The 17,993-nt window shown below is 35.4% G+C and overlaps 2 protein-coding genes across 6 annotated transcripts in view; both read right to left on the minus strand.

The window, feature by feature from the left end:
- The window catches only part of pdm3 (POU-domain protein pdm3), a 445,430-nt gene that overhangs the window by 214,131 nt on the left and 213,306 nt on the right, over positions 1–17,993 (minus strand). The window lies entirely within an intron of this gene.
- Positions 8,260–14,292, minus strand: LOC140441556 (uncharacterized). 2 transcript variants are annotated; one of them, XM_072532357.1, is made up of 2 exons: positions 12,915–14,292; positions 8,260–12,577 (listed from the first exon to the last, which is right to left on the minus strand). In XM_072532357.1, the coding sequence occupies exon 2, from the start codon at positions 12,269–12,271 to the stop codon at positions 8,414–8,416; it is 3,858 nt and encodes a 1,285-aa protein (XP_072388458.1). In that variant the 5' UTR covers positions 12,272–12,577; positions 12,915–14,292; the 3' UTR covers positions 8,260–8,413. The 2 variants fall into 2 exon arrangements, with proteins under 2 accessions (XP_072388458.1, XP_072388457.1); XM_072532356.1 differs by having other exon boundaries at positions 8,260–12,617.

Consider the following 17,993-nt stretch of genomic DNA (forward strand, 5'->3'; position numbering starts at 1 on the left):
CTATTTCAATGGTAAGTTCTTTGGGAACAAACCATCCGTCCACATCGAATCCCTGAATATCTACGAATGCTACTCTCATGATGACTGCTCGTTCACTACTGGCAATTTATGCATCTAATTTAGACTTTTTACAATTTCGGTGAGAGGGAAGTACTCCATTACACAATCATGAATTATAATGCAATAAGCCTTGGTATTTTCGGGAAAACCATTATTCGCTTCAATATCGAGTTTTACGTCAACAGTGGATGCTTTCATGCTTTCTTCTTGTTTCGAACAATCGATGACAAACAATGCGTGATTCTTGAAAGCTGAGAAATCGAGTAGAGGTCGCTTTTGTTGGGAATGTATGTAGCTAGGATAAAATTCGGTATAGTTGAAATAGGCCTCATTGTAGTCAGTTTTGCTAAAATCCAACTGCATTCGCTCGTTTGGCCAATATTCACCATTTAAAGATAATCTGATACTTTGAATATCGACATTGTCAAATAAGGTGGGATCAGCTGAATTCTTGTCACGTTTGTTGGTTTGAAAGAAAACAATGACATAACGGGGTCTTTCCACTGCATTGCTAGTTTTTACAGCCCAAACTTCACGTCTAGCGCCTTTGGTAAGTGCTGGTAATTCATGCAATTCCCACTTTCTAAACGGAATAACTATAGGTTGATCTTGTTGAATGGATTTCATAAGTTCCAATTTAATATCATCATTGGGAAATATGTGCTTGACTCTGAGCTCAATATTGGTAATGTTAATCTTAACAGTAGTAACTTGGCCTTGAGTTTTTTCTTTGACAATTATGCAATCGTTGTCGTTTCGAGCTCGAACTAGTCTTATTGTTTGACGGCCACACGTAATCAAAGGATAATCATTGAAAATGTTGAACACATGCTTAAGAGGCATCTGTATGTTGAATGAATGATCAGCAGCGTGTAGAATTGGATCCCTAGGGTAATTCCAGCCTGCCATTGCCATATGACCGGAATCTTCTTGAGTATAACATGTCATAGCACGTACAGCGCTTACGATACCAGGATCCCGCACTGTTTCCATCTCCCTTGCGCTTTCGCTGTACGTACACGAATCGAAAAGAAAAGCACCAACATTATTTGCTAGTTTAACGTCACCAGTTCCGTTAATTGCGAGCGATCCTTTAATGCATAACAAGGTTTCGCTCATTGCAAAGAACGAGTCGACTTGATTGATGCTAAATTCCACAATGTCATTGCAATTGAATGATTTGATGAATGGTGCATATGTTCGGTATTCGGCCTTTCGAATCGACTCGTCAAACATCGGCTTACGATAAATATCAAATATTGGTGGCATTATGCTGTTTGAACGTGATCGTTTTCCATACATAGTTGTCATGTTTTCAGTTTAAAACCAAGTGATTGCAAAAATAATTTGTTTGCAAACGTAAGATGTGGCCGCTTAGATGAGGACGTAAGATGTTGCCGCTTAGACGGTTGCTCAACTAATGGTGTACTATGAGCAGTAGATTGCCTTATTAATAATCCCATTTCCCTCTTGATCTAAGTTCCAGCACCAATGTGCTCTGTTCTCCTCTAAAGTTTACAGGTCGTCCTTCTTGATCGACAGCCAACACTGTGATATTGGTGATTTCTCGTTGCGGTACAACAGGTAAATACAACAAATTGTGTGGAGTTTCGTCAATTGCGTACCCAGGATTTGATTGTATGACAAATTCGTAGATCGTGTGAGCAGGTCTGTTACCATCGAAGGCTCCGGTACTAATGTTGCATTCAAAGCGTATGCTAGATACTTTAATAATCCTAACAGGTCGATCTGAAGAATGCGTCTGTCCTGGATTTAGTAGTGCAGGAGAAAATCCCAATACTGTACCAAGACTGTCAGGTTGCTTAAACGAAATCTTATATTTGCTGAAAATTTGACACTGCAACGTGTTATGGTTAGGTTTTAGACTAAATATCGTTTCGGGTTTAAGCACATTATCAGCACCCAATTTCTGTTGTATGTATTCTTCAATATCGGCAATTTCATAACATCCATCGGGGATATCAAATTGTTGCAATTTGTTTTTGTCATTGTAGTAATAAAACTTGTTATTTTCAATGTTTGGTATACTGTTGTAGGAATGGAAAAATCGAAGAGCTATCTCATAATCTTTGTTCGGATCCAACACGATCGGTGTGGGAGGTTGAAATGAGAATATGTAATTGGTGCTGTCTACTCTCAACAACTGCGACATGATGACTGACTCACGTCAATGTATTAATAGGTTATTATATTAGAAAAAAACAACAATATTTACTTTAATAGTTTTACTTGTTCCAAAGCAAGTTTACAAAAATAACATGAAGCTTGAGAATCAGGTGGGCCATCCCAGTGAGTCCTCCAATCCGGTCTGTTATAATGTACGAAGCAAGGAAGTAGTATCTGTAGGTTAAATTCTCTTCGATATTCTTCAGGCAATTTATGCCATATTTGTAACAATTCGTAAGGTCGTACAGTTCGTTTAATATAATCTAGCGGTATGTATTTTAGTTCTTCTTCACTGAATTCTGTAAAACATTTTTTGTAAAACATATGGCCCATAAGCAGTTCTGTACTTTTAGTAGGCTCCATTATATAAAAACTTTAAGCATAAATGTCCACAAATAATTTGATTGTATGTTTGATACTGATGGTTATTATAGGAAATGTTGGCACGTGCACCACCCAGATACTTAACAAGTTCTTTGGTCGGCTTCAAATTACCAAATGAATCGAAATACTCTACGTTGTTGTTTATCTTTCTGTATGCTACCCAATGTGTTCCGTTATGTGTGGACACATCCAAGTTTACTATTGCACATTCTCGTTGTCGAGGACCGTCTCTAGGCAGAGCGTCATTCATGAAAACACCTCGAAAATGTGGTATTTTAAGGATCTTCTTCGCATAATGTGCAATCTCCACATCATATAGCGGACGATTGGGTAGCTTTATTGGAAGTTTTTTTTCAAATATAAGCCGAATCCACCTCTGGGTTTCTTACGTAGGTACAGACCCGAACCGATGTGTTCCATTGCCCTGTTATGGCGAATATCCTCTTCCAATTTCTTTTGAGCATTCTTAGCGTCGACTACTGTCTTCGCCACCCCAGCTGCACCCCCCGCTAAAGCCCCCAAAGCGGAAAGGCCTGCAAATAGAGGTATGAGGGGTAGAAAACCTCCGGATTTTAGTGGTAGCACTCGTGGAACATCAACTTCTTTACGACCGCCAAGTCCTTTGATTATGGATTTTGCTATTCGTACAGCCGTCAAAGCAGTATCTGTTAACGATGCTCCTCTTTTCATGGACTTTGCAATTTTTGGGACAACATCTCGATTGAAAGAGTAACGTCCTCGTCTTCCACGACGACGAGAGCATCCCATCCCCAACTTTCTTTTCGTTTTCATTCCGCCAGTTACAATTAAAGCAGCACTTTTTTCACCAAAGCTAGCGTCTTTCGACTTGAAGCGCTCCCAAGCTCTATCTTCCAATTCTTTATCGGCCTTGTGGCGTTCTTCGAGAGATGAATGCTGCGAATAAGCGATATCGTGTCGTTTGCAAGCTGCGTCTAATGGATTAATTCCTGGATCTCCACGTGCAAGACGTTTTTTTAGTTTTGTTCCGGGTCCACAATACTGATAACCAGGAATATGTAGTTCAACTGGAAGTTTATTAATTAGAGAGTTCACGAGACCTCCTCCTTCAACGACCAACATTGGACTGATGCCATGCAAGTGGTGACATCTATAATATATATTACCGTACTTATGTACTACACTTGCCACATGATGAAGGTCGTTCAGCAAGAGCAGACGCTACCAATTGATAATTTGGACATTGTCCAAAAAACAACCAACAGTAAACATGGTAAATTGCTACCGAATTCATTCAGAGCGATTATTTGCGGTCCAAGTGGGTGCGGCAAAACGAATGTTATGCTATCTCTTCTATTCAATCCGAATGGCGTCAAGTTTAAAAATGTCTATGTTTATTCGAAATCCCTCTTTCAACCGAAATACCAACTACTGCAAGATGTAATAGCGCAAGTTAAAGGTGTAGGATATTACCCATTTAAAGACAACGAAGAAATTATTAGTCCCAGCGAAGCTAAACCTCACTCTGTGTTTTTATTTGACGATGTTGCATGCGATGGTCAGCAAAAGATTCGCGAGTATTATTCCATGTGCAGACATAAAGATATCGATGCCGCTTATTTATGCCAAACATATTCAAAAATACCGAAGCAGTTAATTAGAGACAACTGTAACATGATTGTACTATTCAAGCAAGATGAGATAAATTTAAAGCATGTATTTGATGAGCATGTATCACCCGACATGTCATTTGATGAATTTAAAAAAATTTGTTCTGAATGTTGGTGTGATAGGTATGGTACTCTGGTAATTATAAAAGATTTTGCTCTCAATAATGGCCGATATCGCAAAGGATTTGATAAATATATAAAATTGTAAGATAATTGTTTAGTTGTCAACACAATGTCAGATGATACGGTTGCCATTGCGCTTCGCAAGAAGAAAGTCGCCGAATTGGCTAGATCAATTCGCAAAAAATATTTGGCATTAAAATTAGGCCGAACAGAACAAGATGAGTCCCTAAATAAACTGTTTAAACCACTCTCGAAACCTCTCAAAGATATTGCACAATCATCAAAAACGTTACATCATACTATCACTAACAAGTTTGAACAAGTTAAAAAAGAAGAAATGAAAAAGGAGGAGGGGGAGGAGGAGAATGGTGATGATGATGATGTATTTCTTGATGCACCTGATCTAGCGGTACCTAATGAAAACATTATTCAAGAACCAATCGAGATTCCGATGGATGCCACAGACGAATATATTGATCAATATCCTTCAATAAGTCACAAGTACATAAAAGAATATTTAATAAAAGACGATAAAATTGATAAAAACTATGGACCATTTTACGATTCTATTAGTGGCTGGATAATGGGAAAACGTCGAATAAACTTTGACAAACGCAATGGAGACATAATAATAATTCGAGAACGTGATTTAGAAGAACGTAGGTTAGGTGGTACGCCAGGTCTATATCAACTTTTATTTTATGCCAACCCTGAACAGTATAATGATGAGGATTTACAAAAGTATAAAACACTGTTGAAAAACACAGAGATTCATCTGGATACCTTAGGACGTCTTAAAGGTTCTAGTGGAGAAAAATACCATTCTATTATTAAACCTCTATTCAAACCATCTGATGCAGCAATGAAAAAGCATGCAACTCGATCCAAAAAAGAACTCGAACACAGAACGAAAACAACAGCAACAACAACACGATCATCTTCATCTACGGCCAAAGGAACGGGATTGGATGACTCTCGTTTAACATACAACACTGCTCCCATGGAGTATATTTATTGGGATGATCCAAATGAGTTAGTTGAACGTCTTAAACTATTGGTGGCTTCGAAAGACGCCGGCAACACATCTCTCGACAACGAAATCGTAGCAATCATCAATGAACTAAAAGAAGCTAATATAATAGAGTAACTGGGAATGTCAGTATCATTTCCACTATGAGTGTCGACAAATTCGGTCATCACTCTCGTAACAGTAGTAGTAGTAATGCCCAAAAGGTGGCACGAGTTACATTTCCACATACGTCTGACGGAAATATTAATGCCGAAAATGTGAAAATTTGTAATGTCAAGGATCCATCAGACAATGACGATGCTGCAACGAAAAAATACGTTGATAAACAAATCAATGAGTTGCGTAACCTGCACTATCCATTAATTCAAACACATGGTGTGATATTGCAGCAAAAAACTAATGACATACAAGATATAGCAATCGGACTAAACGATGTGAGAAAGGAGCTTCATAAAACTACAGTTCCACTTCTCGAGCAAAAATTGCAGCAAAAAACTAATGACATACAGGATTTAGCAATCGGACTAAACGATGTGAGAAAGGAGCTTCATAAAACTACAGTTCCACTGCTCGAGCAAAAGTTACAAAAAATAATCAAAGATGATTTGAATACACTGAAAAAGGATATGGAGAACAATCTAAAATCTGCTGCAGAAACAGTTGCAAAGCATACGATGTACGATATAAAGATGGAACAGAGGATAAAACAAGTGGAACAATCATTAAAAAGCCTAGTAGATAGCGTTCATTCATGGGATATAGACAAACGTCTTAAGGTAGTGGAAGGTGCGATGAAAAAATAATGTCTAAAGAAAAGAAAGAGGTGGTGAACGAATTGCATAAACCAGCACGAAAAAACTATCCTCGTCGTCGAACAATAATCAAAGGAATCGATGACTTGTGGCAAATGGATTTGGCTGAAATGCGTCCTTATGCACATCAAAATAAAAATTACAAACTAATACTAGTTGTAATTGATTGTTTTTCAAAATTTGTGTGGACACGTCCTCTAAAAACGAAGACTGGTGAGGAAATTACTCGGGCATTTTCGGATATTCTCGCTCATACTCGACGAGTCCCAAAAAACTTACAATCTGATCAGGGAACCGAATTTTACAACAGAAAATTTCAAAATTTAATGAAAAAACATGAAATTAATCATTACAGCACCTACACGATCAAAAAAGCTGCTATTTGCGAAAGAGTTATTAGAACGTTGAAAGCAAAGTTGTACAAGTATTTCAGTTTACATGGATCGTACAAATGGTTAGATGCTCTACCCATAATCACCGAGGAATACAACAACACAAAACACAGTAAAACAGGATACAAACCGTCTAAGGTTAACAAATCCAACGAAAAAGCCATTTTAAACAAAAGTTATACTCATTTAAAGATTGCCGGTCCACGAAAGTTTAAAGTTGGCGACATTGTACGTGTATCAAAGGCAAAACATTTCTTCGAAAAGGCATACACGCCCAATTGGACTACTGAATTATTTAAAATTGTACAAGTTAAGATAACAAATCCTATAACGTATTTGCTCGAAGACATGCAAGGTGCGCCGATTAGTGGCGGTTTTTACGAAGAAGAATTGCAGAAAACATCAAACCCTGACATATATCTGGTCGAAAAAGTACTCAGACGAAAAGGCAATAAGATGTATGTGAAATGGTTAGGAATGGATAGCAAACACAACAGCTGGATAAATAAATCGAATATAGTTTGAGGATCTATATTTCGATTCGCCGCGTAGACATACACTTTTCTAAAAAAGGCTTACAATTAACCACAAGGAGTGGGGAATGACAAAAGTATAAATTTAAGACAAACTACGATGTTCAGTTTACACCCATTTCGTCAACGGTATTCGAAACAAGAAGATGATGATGAGCTCTCAAGATAGTGGTTATGACAGTCAGCCTGTTAATTTCGAAGATGATAGCAGTGAATTTAGTATAGAATTTGGCTACGATGAAGATGGTCAACCGCCTAGTCCTGGCGCCGAATTAGATCGAGTATTGGCAAAATTTGAAGCAGCAGCCACAAATGAAGTATATTGTTTATTGGAAACTACATATCCAATGAGCTCTCTCCATATAAAAATTGGTCTATCTCCAGCTCGAGATTTTTCACCATCCATCATTCTGTGTAAACATGGTAATTTTAACAGAATCAGTTTAAGCACATTCGAGTGGGAAGCCATAATTGAGTGGTTTAAAGAAAAAATGAGTGATTTTTTCCAAGCAGATCTACCGACTTATGCAGATGAGTATGATCCCATCGAATTTATGTGTGGTGATTTTTGCAAACTAAGACAATTGGTGATGGAAAATGTAAAGCTGCTGACAATCGAGAAATTTGGAGCCGCATTTTATTTGTGGGAAGATGACGTCAACCAAATTATAGAAGCATACCAGAGCATGATGTCGCATAGAGTGGTGCTGTTAAAGAGTTTACAATTTCACGAATACTATATAAACATTTCAACTTTCATCAAGAACAATTTTGGTGCTATAGACTCTTTACATGGACCAGTTGAAGCCTTCGCAGCATATTGCAATATTTGTCCAAACACTTTGTTAAGTTTAGCTTTAAAGGAATTTGTATATTATTATAAAATTAAAGTTGTAAATGATTTAACTGAATAAATAATATTAATATAAATATGTTGTCTTTTATTTGTAATCTAACATAAATAAAACCAAAAAATGTAAGATTACACAAATTTATTATTAAAACTTACATTATAAAATTAATACTATTTTTTATATTTACAAAAACTACAATTTACAAAAACTTTGCGATAAGTGATCTTTTCTTTTTTTTTTTTGTGATCTTATGAGTAGCCATATACTAAAAGAAGATAATTATTTATGCATAGTGCGTCTACATTGAAAGAACCAAGTAGTATTAAACAAGACATAATCAAACGAATTTTGACACCAATTATCTGTTTTTCTGCAACAACAAATACATGTTATTCAACAAGATAATGTCCCCACGGAAGCGTATTAAATGATTTTGGTATTAAGTACCGCTTATCGTCATAAGGACTTAGAGCCGTTTTGGATTGCTCGATGCTGAATACTGAGTGTTGGTACGACCGAATACATCTTTGGCTCGCGGTTTGAAGTTTGAATTCTTTAAGACATTTTTCATAGTCTTCGTACGTAATTTTATTTCGAACGATGTTATATTTCACTCCTTTTGCTTTTTTCGTTATTCCCAAATTTCCCAAGTCACATTCAATTCTCTCTTTGTTTAGTTGTTTTCTTTCTAGACGCTGTCTCTCTTTTTCCCTCTCCTCGTCAGTTATTTGCAGTTTAAATGTGTACATTTTTGATCGTAATCCAATAAAATGTGTAATTATTTTCCCATTTGCCTCATCCTTCATTAATCCGGGGATTTTTTTATTTAACCTTTCTATTTCGTATGGGTTGTTTTCGGCATAGTCTGAGGTATCGAATTTACTTGGATGCGCCTTTAAAACCTCTCTATATGCATCTGAACATTGCAATTCATAAATAAAGCTATCTGTATCCATGTACAGCAATGAACAGTTTTTCTCTCCCATCGTTGGAAGCATAAAGTTGTAGTGAAAATCATACATACATAATTTGGATATATCGAGGATTGCTGCGCCTATATACAGGGGTTTATTAAAACATACTTCTGATTTCTTAAGTTCGATAGCTACCAAATTTTCGCTAAAGATCGTACGACTGTGAAATCGACTACTCGCAATCAAATTTTTGGCTCCGTACCTTCCATGCCACTTTTTACATAATTTTACAATACGATGACGTCTTTGATTCTCCATGGTCTTGCCGAACACAGCATTATTCATTAATTTGAACAAATTTTTCTCAAAACTGTTGGTGGCTGCCGCCCGTAAATTTGTATTTAACTCGATATACGGTCGCAGCCACGCAGATTGATTAAATTTCAAAACTTTATGTATTTTTGTTAAAATTAACCCGTTGGCTAATGCCTGTTTAAGATTTCTATAATGCATAATATATTTGGTTTTGTGATATAAAGTTGGTATTAACTTTGGCAATTTTGAACCGGGCGGAATGCGGTGTTCGGCAGCAAATGGAAAATCTTTATGTTTGTCGTGTAATTCGCGTGGATACTCCAAGTCAACTTGGAAAAAATAGCCCTCCTTTGCATCATCCTGTATTGACATAATATCTATATGGCCTTCGGGAAGATTACCAACACCAAATTTGGTTACGTCTTCGATCCACTTGAATCCTCCTATTGGTAAAGCTTCACTCATGGCCCAGCCATACAGATTATTTACATCTAAATAGAGGATGTACTTAGAGGGCCGTGTGGGATCATACGACGAAATGTATTTGTTGTTGGCCTCCGAATATCTGTTGCTACAAACAGATATCCCACCTCTTATGGCTTTTTCCATAAACAAGATCATATCCACATCTTTTAGCAATTCTAATTTACATTGTGTGTATCTCAACATACAATCCCAAGTGTATCCTGGCATAGTATAATACCATGCTGGATCTAATTTATATGTGTCTCGACATTTTTGTCGAAACTGCTCAAACACATCAGCCAACAGCAGAATATCTGTTTTTAAATACAAATCGCTGTATTCCCCCAAATTTTTACAATTAAATTTCTGCCAAACATTTTGGGCATGAGCATACTTCTCTTCACTAATGTATTCATTATTTAACTTATTATAAAAATGGTTAATTGTGGGTAAAGAAGTTTCATCCAATTTTTCCAAACTATCAATATAATCGTAACAAAATACTCCTTTACAAGTTAACAAATTAAATGTATCATTATCTAATTGACTAAATTCTCGTTTTAAAATCTTCTTTTCTGATATATCTAAAAGAGATGCCAATTCATCGAGTGAAGCTCCCATAAATCTAAGTGAATCAATAAATCGTAATTTAATTTGATGTTCGTCAGATTGTAATGTAAATGAAATATATTTTTCTTTATTAATGGGAAGTAAGCTCAAGTGCCCATGCTTGCAAAGATCTATAATCATAAAATGCGAGTCGTAGCCACTAAAATTATGAAATACGATTGGGACGACAAACAATTTTTTAAAGTTCAAATTACATGCTTGGTGCGCAAATCCCCGTACTTGTCCCGTAAAATGATCGTGATCTACAACAATTGTATCTGTAGCCAAAAAGCGTTTGCCACAAATATGGCACAAAGTTGCCATATTTGTGTTGGGCTTTTCGACCATAGGTACAATTGTCTTTATTTTGGAATTTACAAATGTGGAAATTTCGGCCATTTCTTTTGCGAACCACTCCATGCAATTTTCACCTCTATAGCTATTAAAATAAGATAAACTATCATCGTAAGCACATTTCAAATAATAACCTGCACTAAAAGGTACATGTTTCTGATATTTTGCTGTTTTACTCACTGTGACATTGGAATCTGTAAAATTATGTAATTGGCATTCAAAATCAGCATAAACTATAAACGGAGTTGTTTGTTTGTATGTAAAATTGCGAAAAGCCACATGATCATATTTGGGAACAGTCATTCTGCATTTATTCACATCTGAACACATTTCTTCGTGCTCTGCTAGTTTGCTTTCGCTGTGAAAATAGTTTAAACAACGATCGCAAATATATTTTTTACGTGTGTTTTTGTTCAATTGTGATCTTACTAATTTTCCTAAATCTTTAATCCAACAATAATGAAGGCGTATTTCAGACTGATCATCATCATCTTCTGGAGGAGCATCGTAATCGTTTAACTTTGGGAAATATTTATCCTGTATTAGGAGCAAATTAACATGCTTTTCCATCTTTTGCGGTGTCAGTCTGGCAGGTACTACTTCATAAAATTGTTTGTCCTTCACTACGTTTAATTCTAATGCAAACACATTGACAGATATGGCGTTTGATTTTTCGAATTTGGAAATTTGGTTTATTGGCATTGGGCTTTCTAATTTGTCCGTTTGCAAAACAGTAGAATAATGTGGATATTTCGAAACTCGTTGTGGATTTGTAGGAACTGGATACAGAGCGCTAACAATCGACCAATAAAAACAAGCCTGATCAACGTTATGCACATTAATACAAGCCTTTTTATTGCTAATCTCTTTTGGCAAGTCAATGAACGATGAACCGTTTCCTATTTCTACTTTATTAATATTGACTTCTAATGAGATTACTTTAGACAGAGCAGCACCCGAATCTTTTTCTGCAAATTCAGACAGCTTTGTAAAAATTTTATCCTTAACATTTTCACTAAACCAAAGATGTAAATCGGTCGATGTGTCTATAATAGCATTTTTAGTGTTAAAATATTTTAAATCTAAACTTTCGGTATCACTCGATTTTTTAATGAATTCGCCGCAAAATGTAGTATTGACTTTAAGAATTCTATTTGTTTTTAAAATAATTTTAATTTTTCTACTAAAAATAATATAACAATCATTTAGGAACTGTGTTAAGTCCTTATGCACTAAATTAACTATAACTCCAGTTTTAATTCGACTAGCAAAACACGAAATGACATTTTCCCATTTAACTCTATTGCGTAATTTTGAACTAAGCCCCAACCCAACGTACTTATTATTGAAATTTAAAATAATTTGTCTAAAATGCTTAAAATGTCCTATGTAAGTTTGCAATTTTCTAACTGTTCCTACGGATAGTCTATTGTTTTTAATTACTTTACTACATCTAAAAATTTGACTATTTAACCGTCTTGTCCAAACTTTACGATCTCTTTCAGTGAATTTATCGAAAATTATTTTACTAAGCTTTTTAATAATGTGCATCAAATCATCAGACTGTTTAATCACTTGTTTTATATGCATGATGGCTACTCACACACAAAATAAGAAGAAAAAATCACTTACCTTATTCAACTATCTTAAAGGATGCTAGGAGTCTGCTTTTTCCAATATCAACTTCCCCTTCGTATATCAGCGAATAGTTTCCGCTGTTGAGGTCCGTTATTGCTGCTTGGTAGGCTTTGGTTACCCGCTGTGGTAAGAAAACAACGTCAGCGCCCAAATCCAGCAGAACTGTATCCCCAAATTGTGTTGTTACCACCTTTGCACTGTGAATGGTAAATTTTTCTCCAATTTGCAGATCTTTAAGTTTTTTTATTGGCTTACGTTCTGCAACCAAGGATGAATTATTTAGTTTTGATAGATCCATCTACAACAACAATAGAACAAACTATAGTTTTTCCGCTTAACGTGAATGGAGAGATGCATTACATACTCGGCAATAGAGAAGAACCATATACTACAAGAAATCGAAATACGAATAGCGGAGAATACTTCTTATAAAAAATAGCAGACGTGAAATGTTTTACAACACCCAAATAGATAAAAAGGACATAATAAATACTGCATGAAATACGAACAGAGAGATGTACAATTCTCATAAAATACAATGATAAAAAGGACATAATAAATACATAGAAATATACAAAAGACAAAAACCGCTTACCTTTATCAGATATATGTAAGTCACTGCACACCGTATTGACTACTGCGAACTTGTTGTTGTTGTTGTATGTTTGCGATGCGAACTGTGACACCGTATGCGCTCCTCGGTCTTTTAAAGAACAGAGCAGCATATCGCCCCACGCGAGCCCAAGTTGCGTCAACCTAATGCGCGTACGGTACCATCAACTGATTCGTTTCATTGATAAGCAACACCTTGTGTTCTAGAAATGCTCATATTTATATATTTATTTTTATTTCTTCAACTAATTTTTATGGTATACAATAAATAGATATTGCGGTAAGCGAATCGTTGTTATCAATTTAGAATTTTGTTAATGTGGTTGCTGATATCATCATACATTTTACAAAATGTAGCAACTGCGGTTTTCTTTCCGGTGTACTTGTTTTTCCAATGATTAAAATAAAATTTGTTATCACACTTGTTTACGTGTTTTGAATTATGCGGTACCGCGTTATCACGAGGCTTCATCCGGTTTTGCTAACAAATGCACTATCTTTTAACATATTTAATATATTTCTGTATATAATTTCAATTCTTTGATTAATACTAATTTTATCCATATAATACATGTTTTATAAAAATACGGTTAATATTACACAAAAACTTCTTCAGTCAGAAGATGTGTGTGTGTGTTTGGATTTTTGTATAAATAACTGTATTAACAATTTTTGGAAATTAGTATAAATCAAGGTGCTTGTCTGTTTACATGCCTTATTGTCTAATGTAATGTAAATAAACAATACTTGTACATGTCTATGTCTTTTTTTTTTTTAATAAAAAAGTTTCAGTGTTGTATATATAACTTGTAGCTATATGTAACTCAATAATAAAAGATATTTTAATGAAAGATATGTATATTTCTCCTACGCATTACTACTGAATATGTTCTACGTAGAATGTCACGTTTTATATGGCAAGTTTCTAGATAAATTTTATAAAGATATAATTTGTATTAGTACAAGAGAATTGGGAATTTGACGTTGGTTCGTTTTATGATGTTTTTAGCCATAAATAATGATCGTATCGCACTTGGTCGGTAATTTTCGTAATATACATGAAAATACCTTTCTAATGGTATACTGCACGGAGCACTTGGTGCAAAATTGAGCGAGTTAGGGTTTGCTAGAGATCAAACTGCGATAAGAGATTTTTCTATGCCAATGGTTTTGTTTTACCGTCAATAACAATAAATAAGCATTTATAGTTCGACCAAGTTATTACAACGGCCGTTATGACACCTTACCATATATCTTTTGAACGGATAAGCGGAAATCGACGTATGACCCATCAAATTAAAGGATTTTGAATGATGAATTACATTGTGATGTCTAATTTAATAAAATTCTATGTATAAGATCTCTTTGATACCCTGTTACATTCTGTATCGAATGTCACGTCCTGCGTTGAATGTCACATAACTGTCACGTTCTACGTCGAATGTCACGTGACATTTCACGTTCTGCATCGAATGTCACATCCTGCGTTGAATGTCACATAACTGTCACGTTCTACGTCGAATGTCGCGTGACATTTCACGTTCTGCGTCGAATGTCACGTCCTGCGTCGAATGTCACGTTCTACGTCGAATGTCACGTTCTGCGTTGAATGTCACATAGCTGTCACGTTCTACGTCGAATGTCACGTCCTGCGTCGAATGTCACGTTCTGCATCGAATGTCACGTCCTGCGTTGAATGTCACATAACTGTCACGTTCTACGTCGAATGTCGCGTGACATTTCACGTTCTGCGTCGAATGTCACGTCCTGCGTCGAATGTCACGTCCTGCGTTGCATGTCACATAACTGTCACGTTCTACGCCGAATGTCACGTCCTGCGTCGAATGTCACGTGGCATTTCACGTTCTACGTCAAACGTCACGTCCTGTCTCGAATGTCACGTTCTACGTCGGATGTCACGTTCTATTAGGCACTGTATGGACAAGAAGAAGAAGAATGTTCATACTGATCGTTGACATGGCTTCTGTGTGTCACCTACGCTTTCATTTGACACCTCATACGTCAAAATCATGCCAATAGCAACGAAGATACGTTTTAGCGCCCATTTGGCAACGTCGCCATCTTTGTTTTTTGTCTCCCTGCCTTCTCCCCGTTCCAACGAGCCCTCGTACGTCACGATCGGACCAATAGAAACAAAGATATGACGTAATGACCTTTTGGCATGCTCCGATGCGCACGGCACATACTGCATTCAACCCCATTTTTCATCCCCTTTCCAACGAGCCCTCGTACGTCATCCTACGTTAAGCCGTTTGGAACTTACGACCGGGGGTTGCGATTTTAGGGGATGCGATTTAGGGGATGTGCCAGGATATACATAGTCTATCTACTCCCGTAATTACAAGGTGGGGAACATGGATTTAAGCAGCAATTTTCTAGGCAAATTATTTTGATGTCAAAGAAGATGTGTTAGATATTTAAAATGACTCCCAGTGTGTAACTTAAAGTTAAGAGCTTTTATTGTTCATAAATGTTAATTTTAGTTTTTTAGCAGATCTAATCAAGTCATTAGAACAAAGGAATTTACTATTAAGTGATTCGGTTAATCTTGTTAACACTTTTTCTGCTCATTGTCAAAAAATTGTCGGAAATACAGGGATTAAAATTAGAAGTAAATTAGAAAATTTATTAGAAAATATGAGGGATTCTATTGTTTGAGAAAATTTGTACGCATTTTTGAAGGTAACTTTTCTGAACATCTCACGACTTGACAAATTAGTTTACTACTTAAAAACAGATTTTTATTAATAGAAGACAAAAGTTTTTAGTTGAAAATTTTAAAAATTTTTGATAAAAAATTCATACTTTAATCTAACATTAAAACACTGAAAACTTTTGTTTTCAACACATTCATAAAATTTATTTTAAATTATTTTCACTACAAGTGTTTCGGTCAGAGTGCCTTTCTCAAGTCCTCATACTTTAATTTTTTAGATGCTTAATTAAAATTTCAGTTTTTGTGTGTCCATTTTTTTATGTGAAATGTTAGTATTTAATATTTTGTTTTATTTTTGAGTATTTTTAATAAGCGTTTGCAAATTTAGTCAAATTTAGAACAAATAGCTGCATATTTTTAGTAAAAGTAATGCAGATATATGCGCATATTTTGGTAATGTGTTGCATATATTCAGCTCTCTATTCATAAAGAATATCTTCGTACAGTAAAGCATTTTTGATAAATAAATTGTATTACTGGATTGCCTCTATTTAGCAACAGGGCAACTTCTCCTATAAGTTTTCTATCGAAAGAAAAAATAATTAGAAATTACTGCCACGTATCGTGGGCGCCTTCTCTAGAAAAATCCTTGTGTAGAAGCAACAACCAAGTAATTAGTTTGTTTACACACAAATCGTCATCTTGTAAATTATTATTCAACGCTCGAAACCACAATGAACTACCATTAGCATCAAATTCATGCTGACGCACAATCTTTAATAAAACATTAAAAATGTATGTAAAACTAAGTCCATTAAAGAGACAAAAGATATCTTAATACTACCAGGCAGCTAGTTAATACCCATTGAATATGAGAAAGTCATATATGGTTTATTTTCTAGACGGTAATTATTAACATTATAGCAATGAACATCATTGTAGTTGAACGGTAATTATGAAATATGCACAGATGGTATATGGTCATTAGTAGGGTAATGCTTGGCATAATTATTAAAGAAAATATTATTTAATTTATTTTTAATCTACCTTTTATATGTCTTAAGACAACCTTAATAAGAAACATCATAAAAGACTGTTTTACCTAACAATTTATATGGTTTTTTATAATTGTCACTATCATCATTTACTTGAAATCAAGAGAAAACTAAGAAGTTTGTAAAAGCCGATATTAAAGAATTGTATTAACTTTGTGAAAGTAGATAATTTAACTTCCAAAATATTATAATTAAAATTAATTTAAATGATAAATGGGTTGTACATGTGAAGCCATTTTAATTAGGTCAAAGAAATAAATGTTATATTAGACTTATTTACAATTAGTTTATTGTACCTTGGTCGACCGGTTTTGAACACTTAAATTTGCTGTTTTACGTCAGGTCTCCGGAAATGCATTAATATGTCACTTTTCCGGAGACCCGACGATGAACAGCAAATTTTAGTTTCGTCCAAGGTACAATAAACTGATTGTAAGTAAGTCTAATATTTATTTCTTTGACCTAATAAAATAATTTATTTTTACGTTTCGATTCCCAGCTCGAAAATCATTCTTAAGACACAAATTAAACAAAATTATTTTGTTTCTTGTTATTACTTAGAAATAGCAAACATTATTTTAATAGTTTACATATGGTACCTATACGAGGTCTGGTTAATAAATAACGAGACTCGCGCGCAGAAGGCATCCTAGAGGGGAAGAGTGGGAAACAATGCAGCATTGGATAGCTGGAAGAGTCTACTCTTTCAGTACGAAAACACGTTTTTGTCGCTGTAGTAGTATTTTTTCTGCAGAGGTTAGAAAAGAACTTGTTTTTTCTCGTGCCGATAACAATGTGTGACGAAAAATATGGGCAACGGATTAATGTGAAATTTCTCGTTACATTAAAAAAAACTCTGACTTAGTGCTATAATTTGTTGAAAGAGGCCTATAGTGAGAATTCTCTATCTCGTGCACGTGTTTTCGAATGGTATAAACGGTTTTCTGAAGGCCGACAGAGCGGCGAAGATGACCAAGGTCGACCTGTCTCTGTTTCAACTCCGCAAACAGCGACCAAAATAAATGAAATTGTTCGCGGAGATCATCGTATGAGCATTCGGATGATTGATGAGACTGTAAACGCCGATAAAGAAACTGTCAGAAAATTTTACATAACGAATTGAACATGAAGAAAGTTTGTGCGAAGTTGGTCCCAAAAAATTTGACCCCTGACCAAAAGCTCGTCCGTCAACAGATCAGCTCAGATTTTCTTGAGAGGATACACGAAGAGCCTAAGTTAATGAAAAAGATCATCACTTGCGATGAAACCTGGTGATGGTGAAACTAAGCGACAATCGATGCACTGGAAAACTCCTGCATCGCCAAGAATG

Source organism: Diabrotica undecimpunctata, chromosome 5 (genome assembly GCF_040954645.1).
Source record: "Diabrotica undecimpunctata isolate CICGRU chromosome 5, icDiaUnde3, whole genome shotgun sequence".
NCBI classification, from domain to species: domain Eukaryota; kingdom Metazoa; phylum Arthropoda; class Insecta; order Coleoptera; family Chrysomelidae; genus Diabrotica; species Diabrotica undecimpunctata.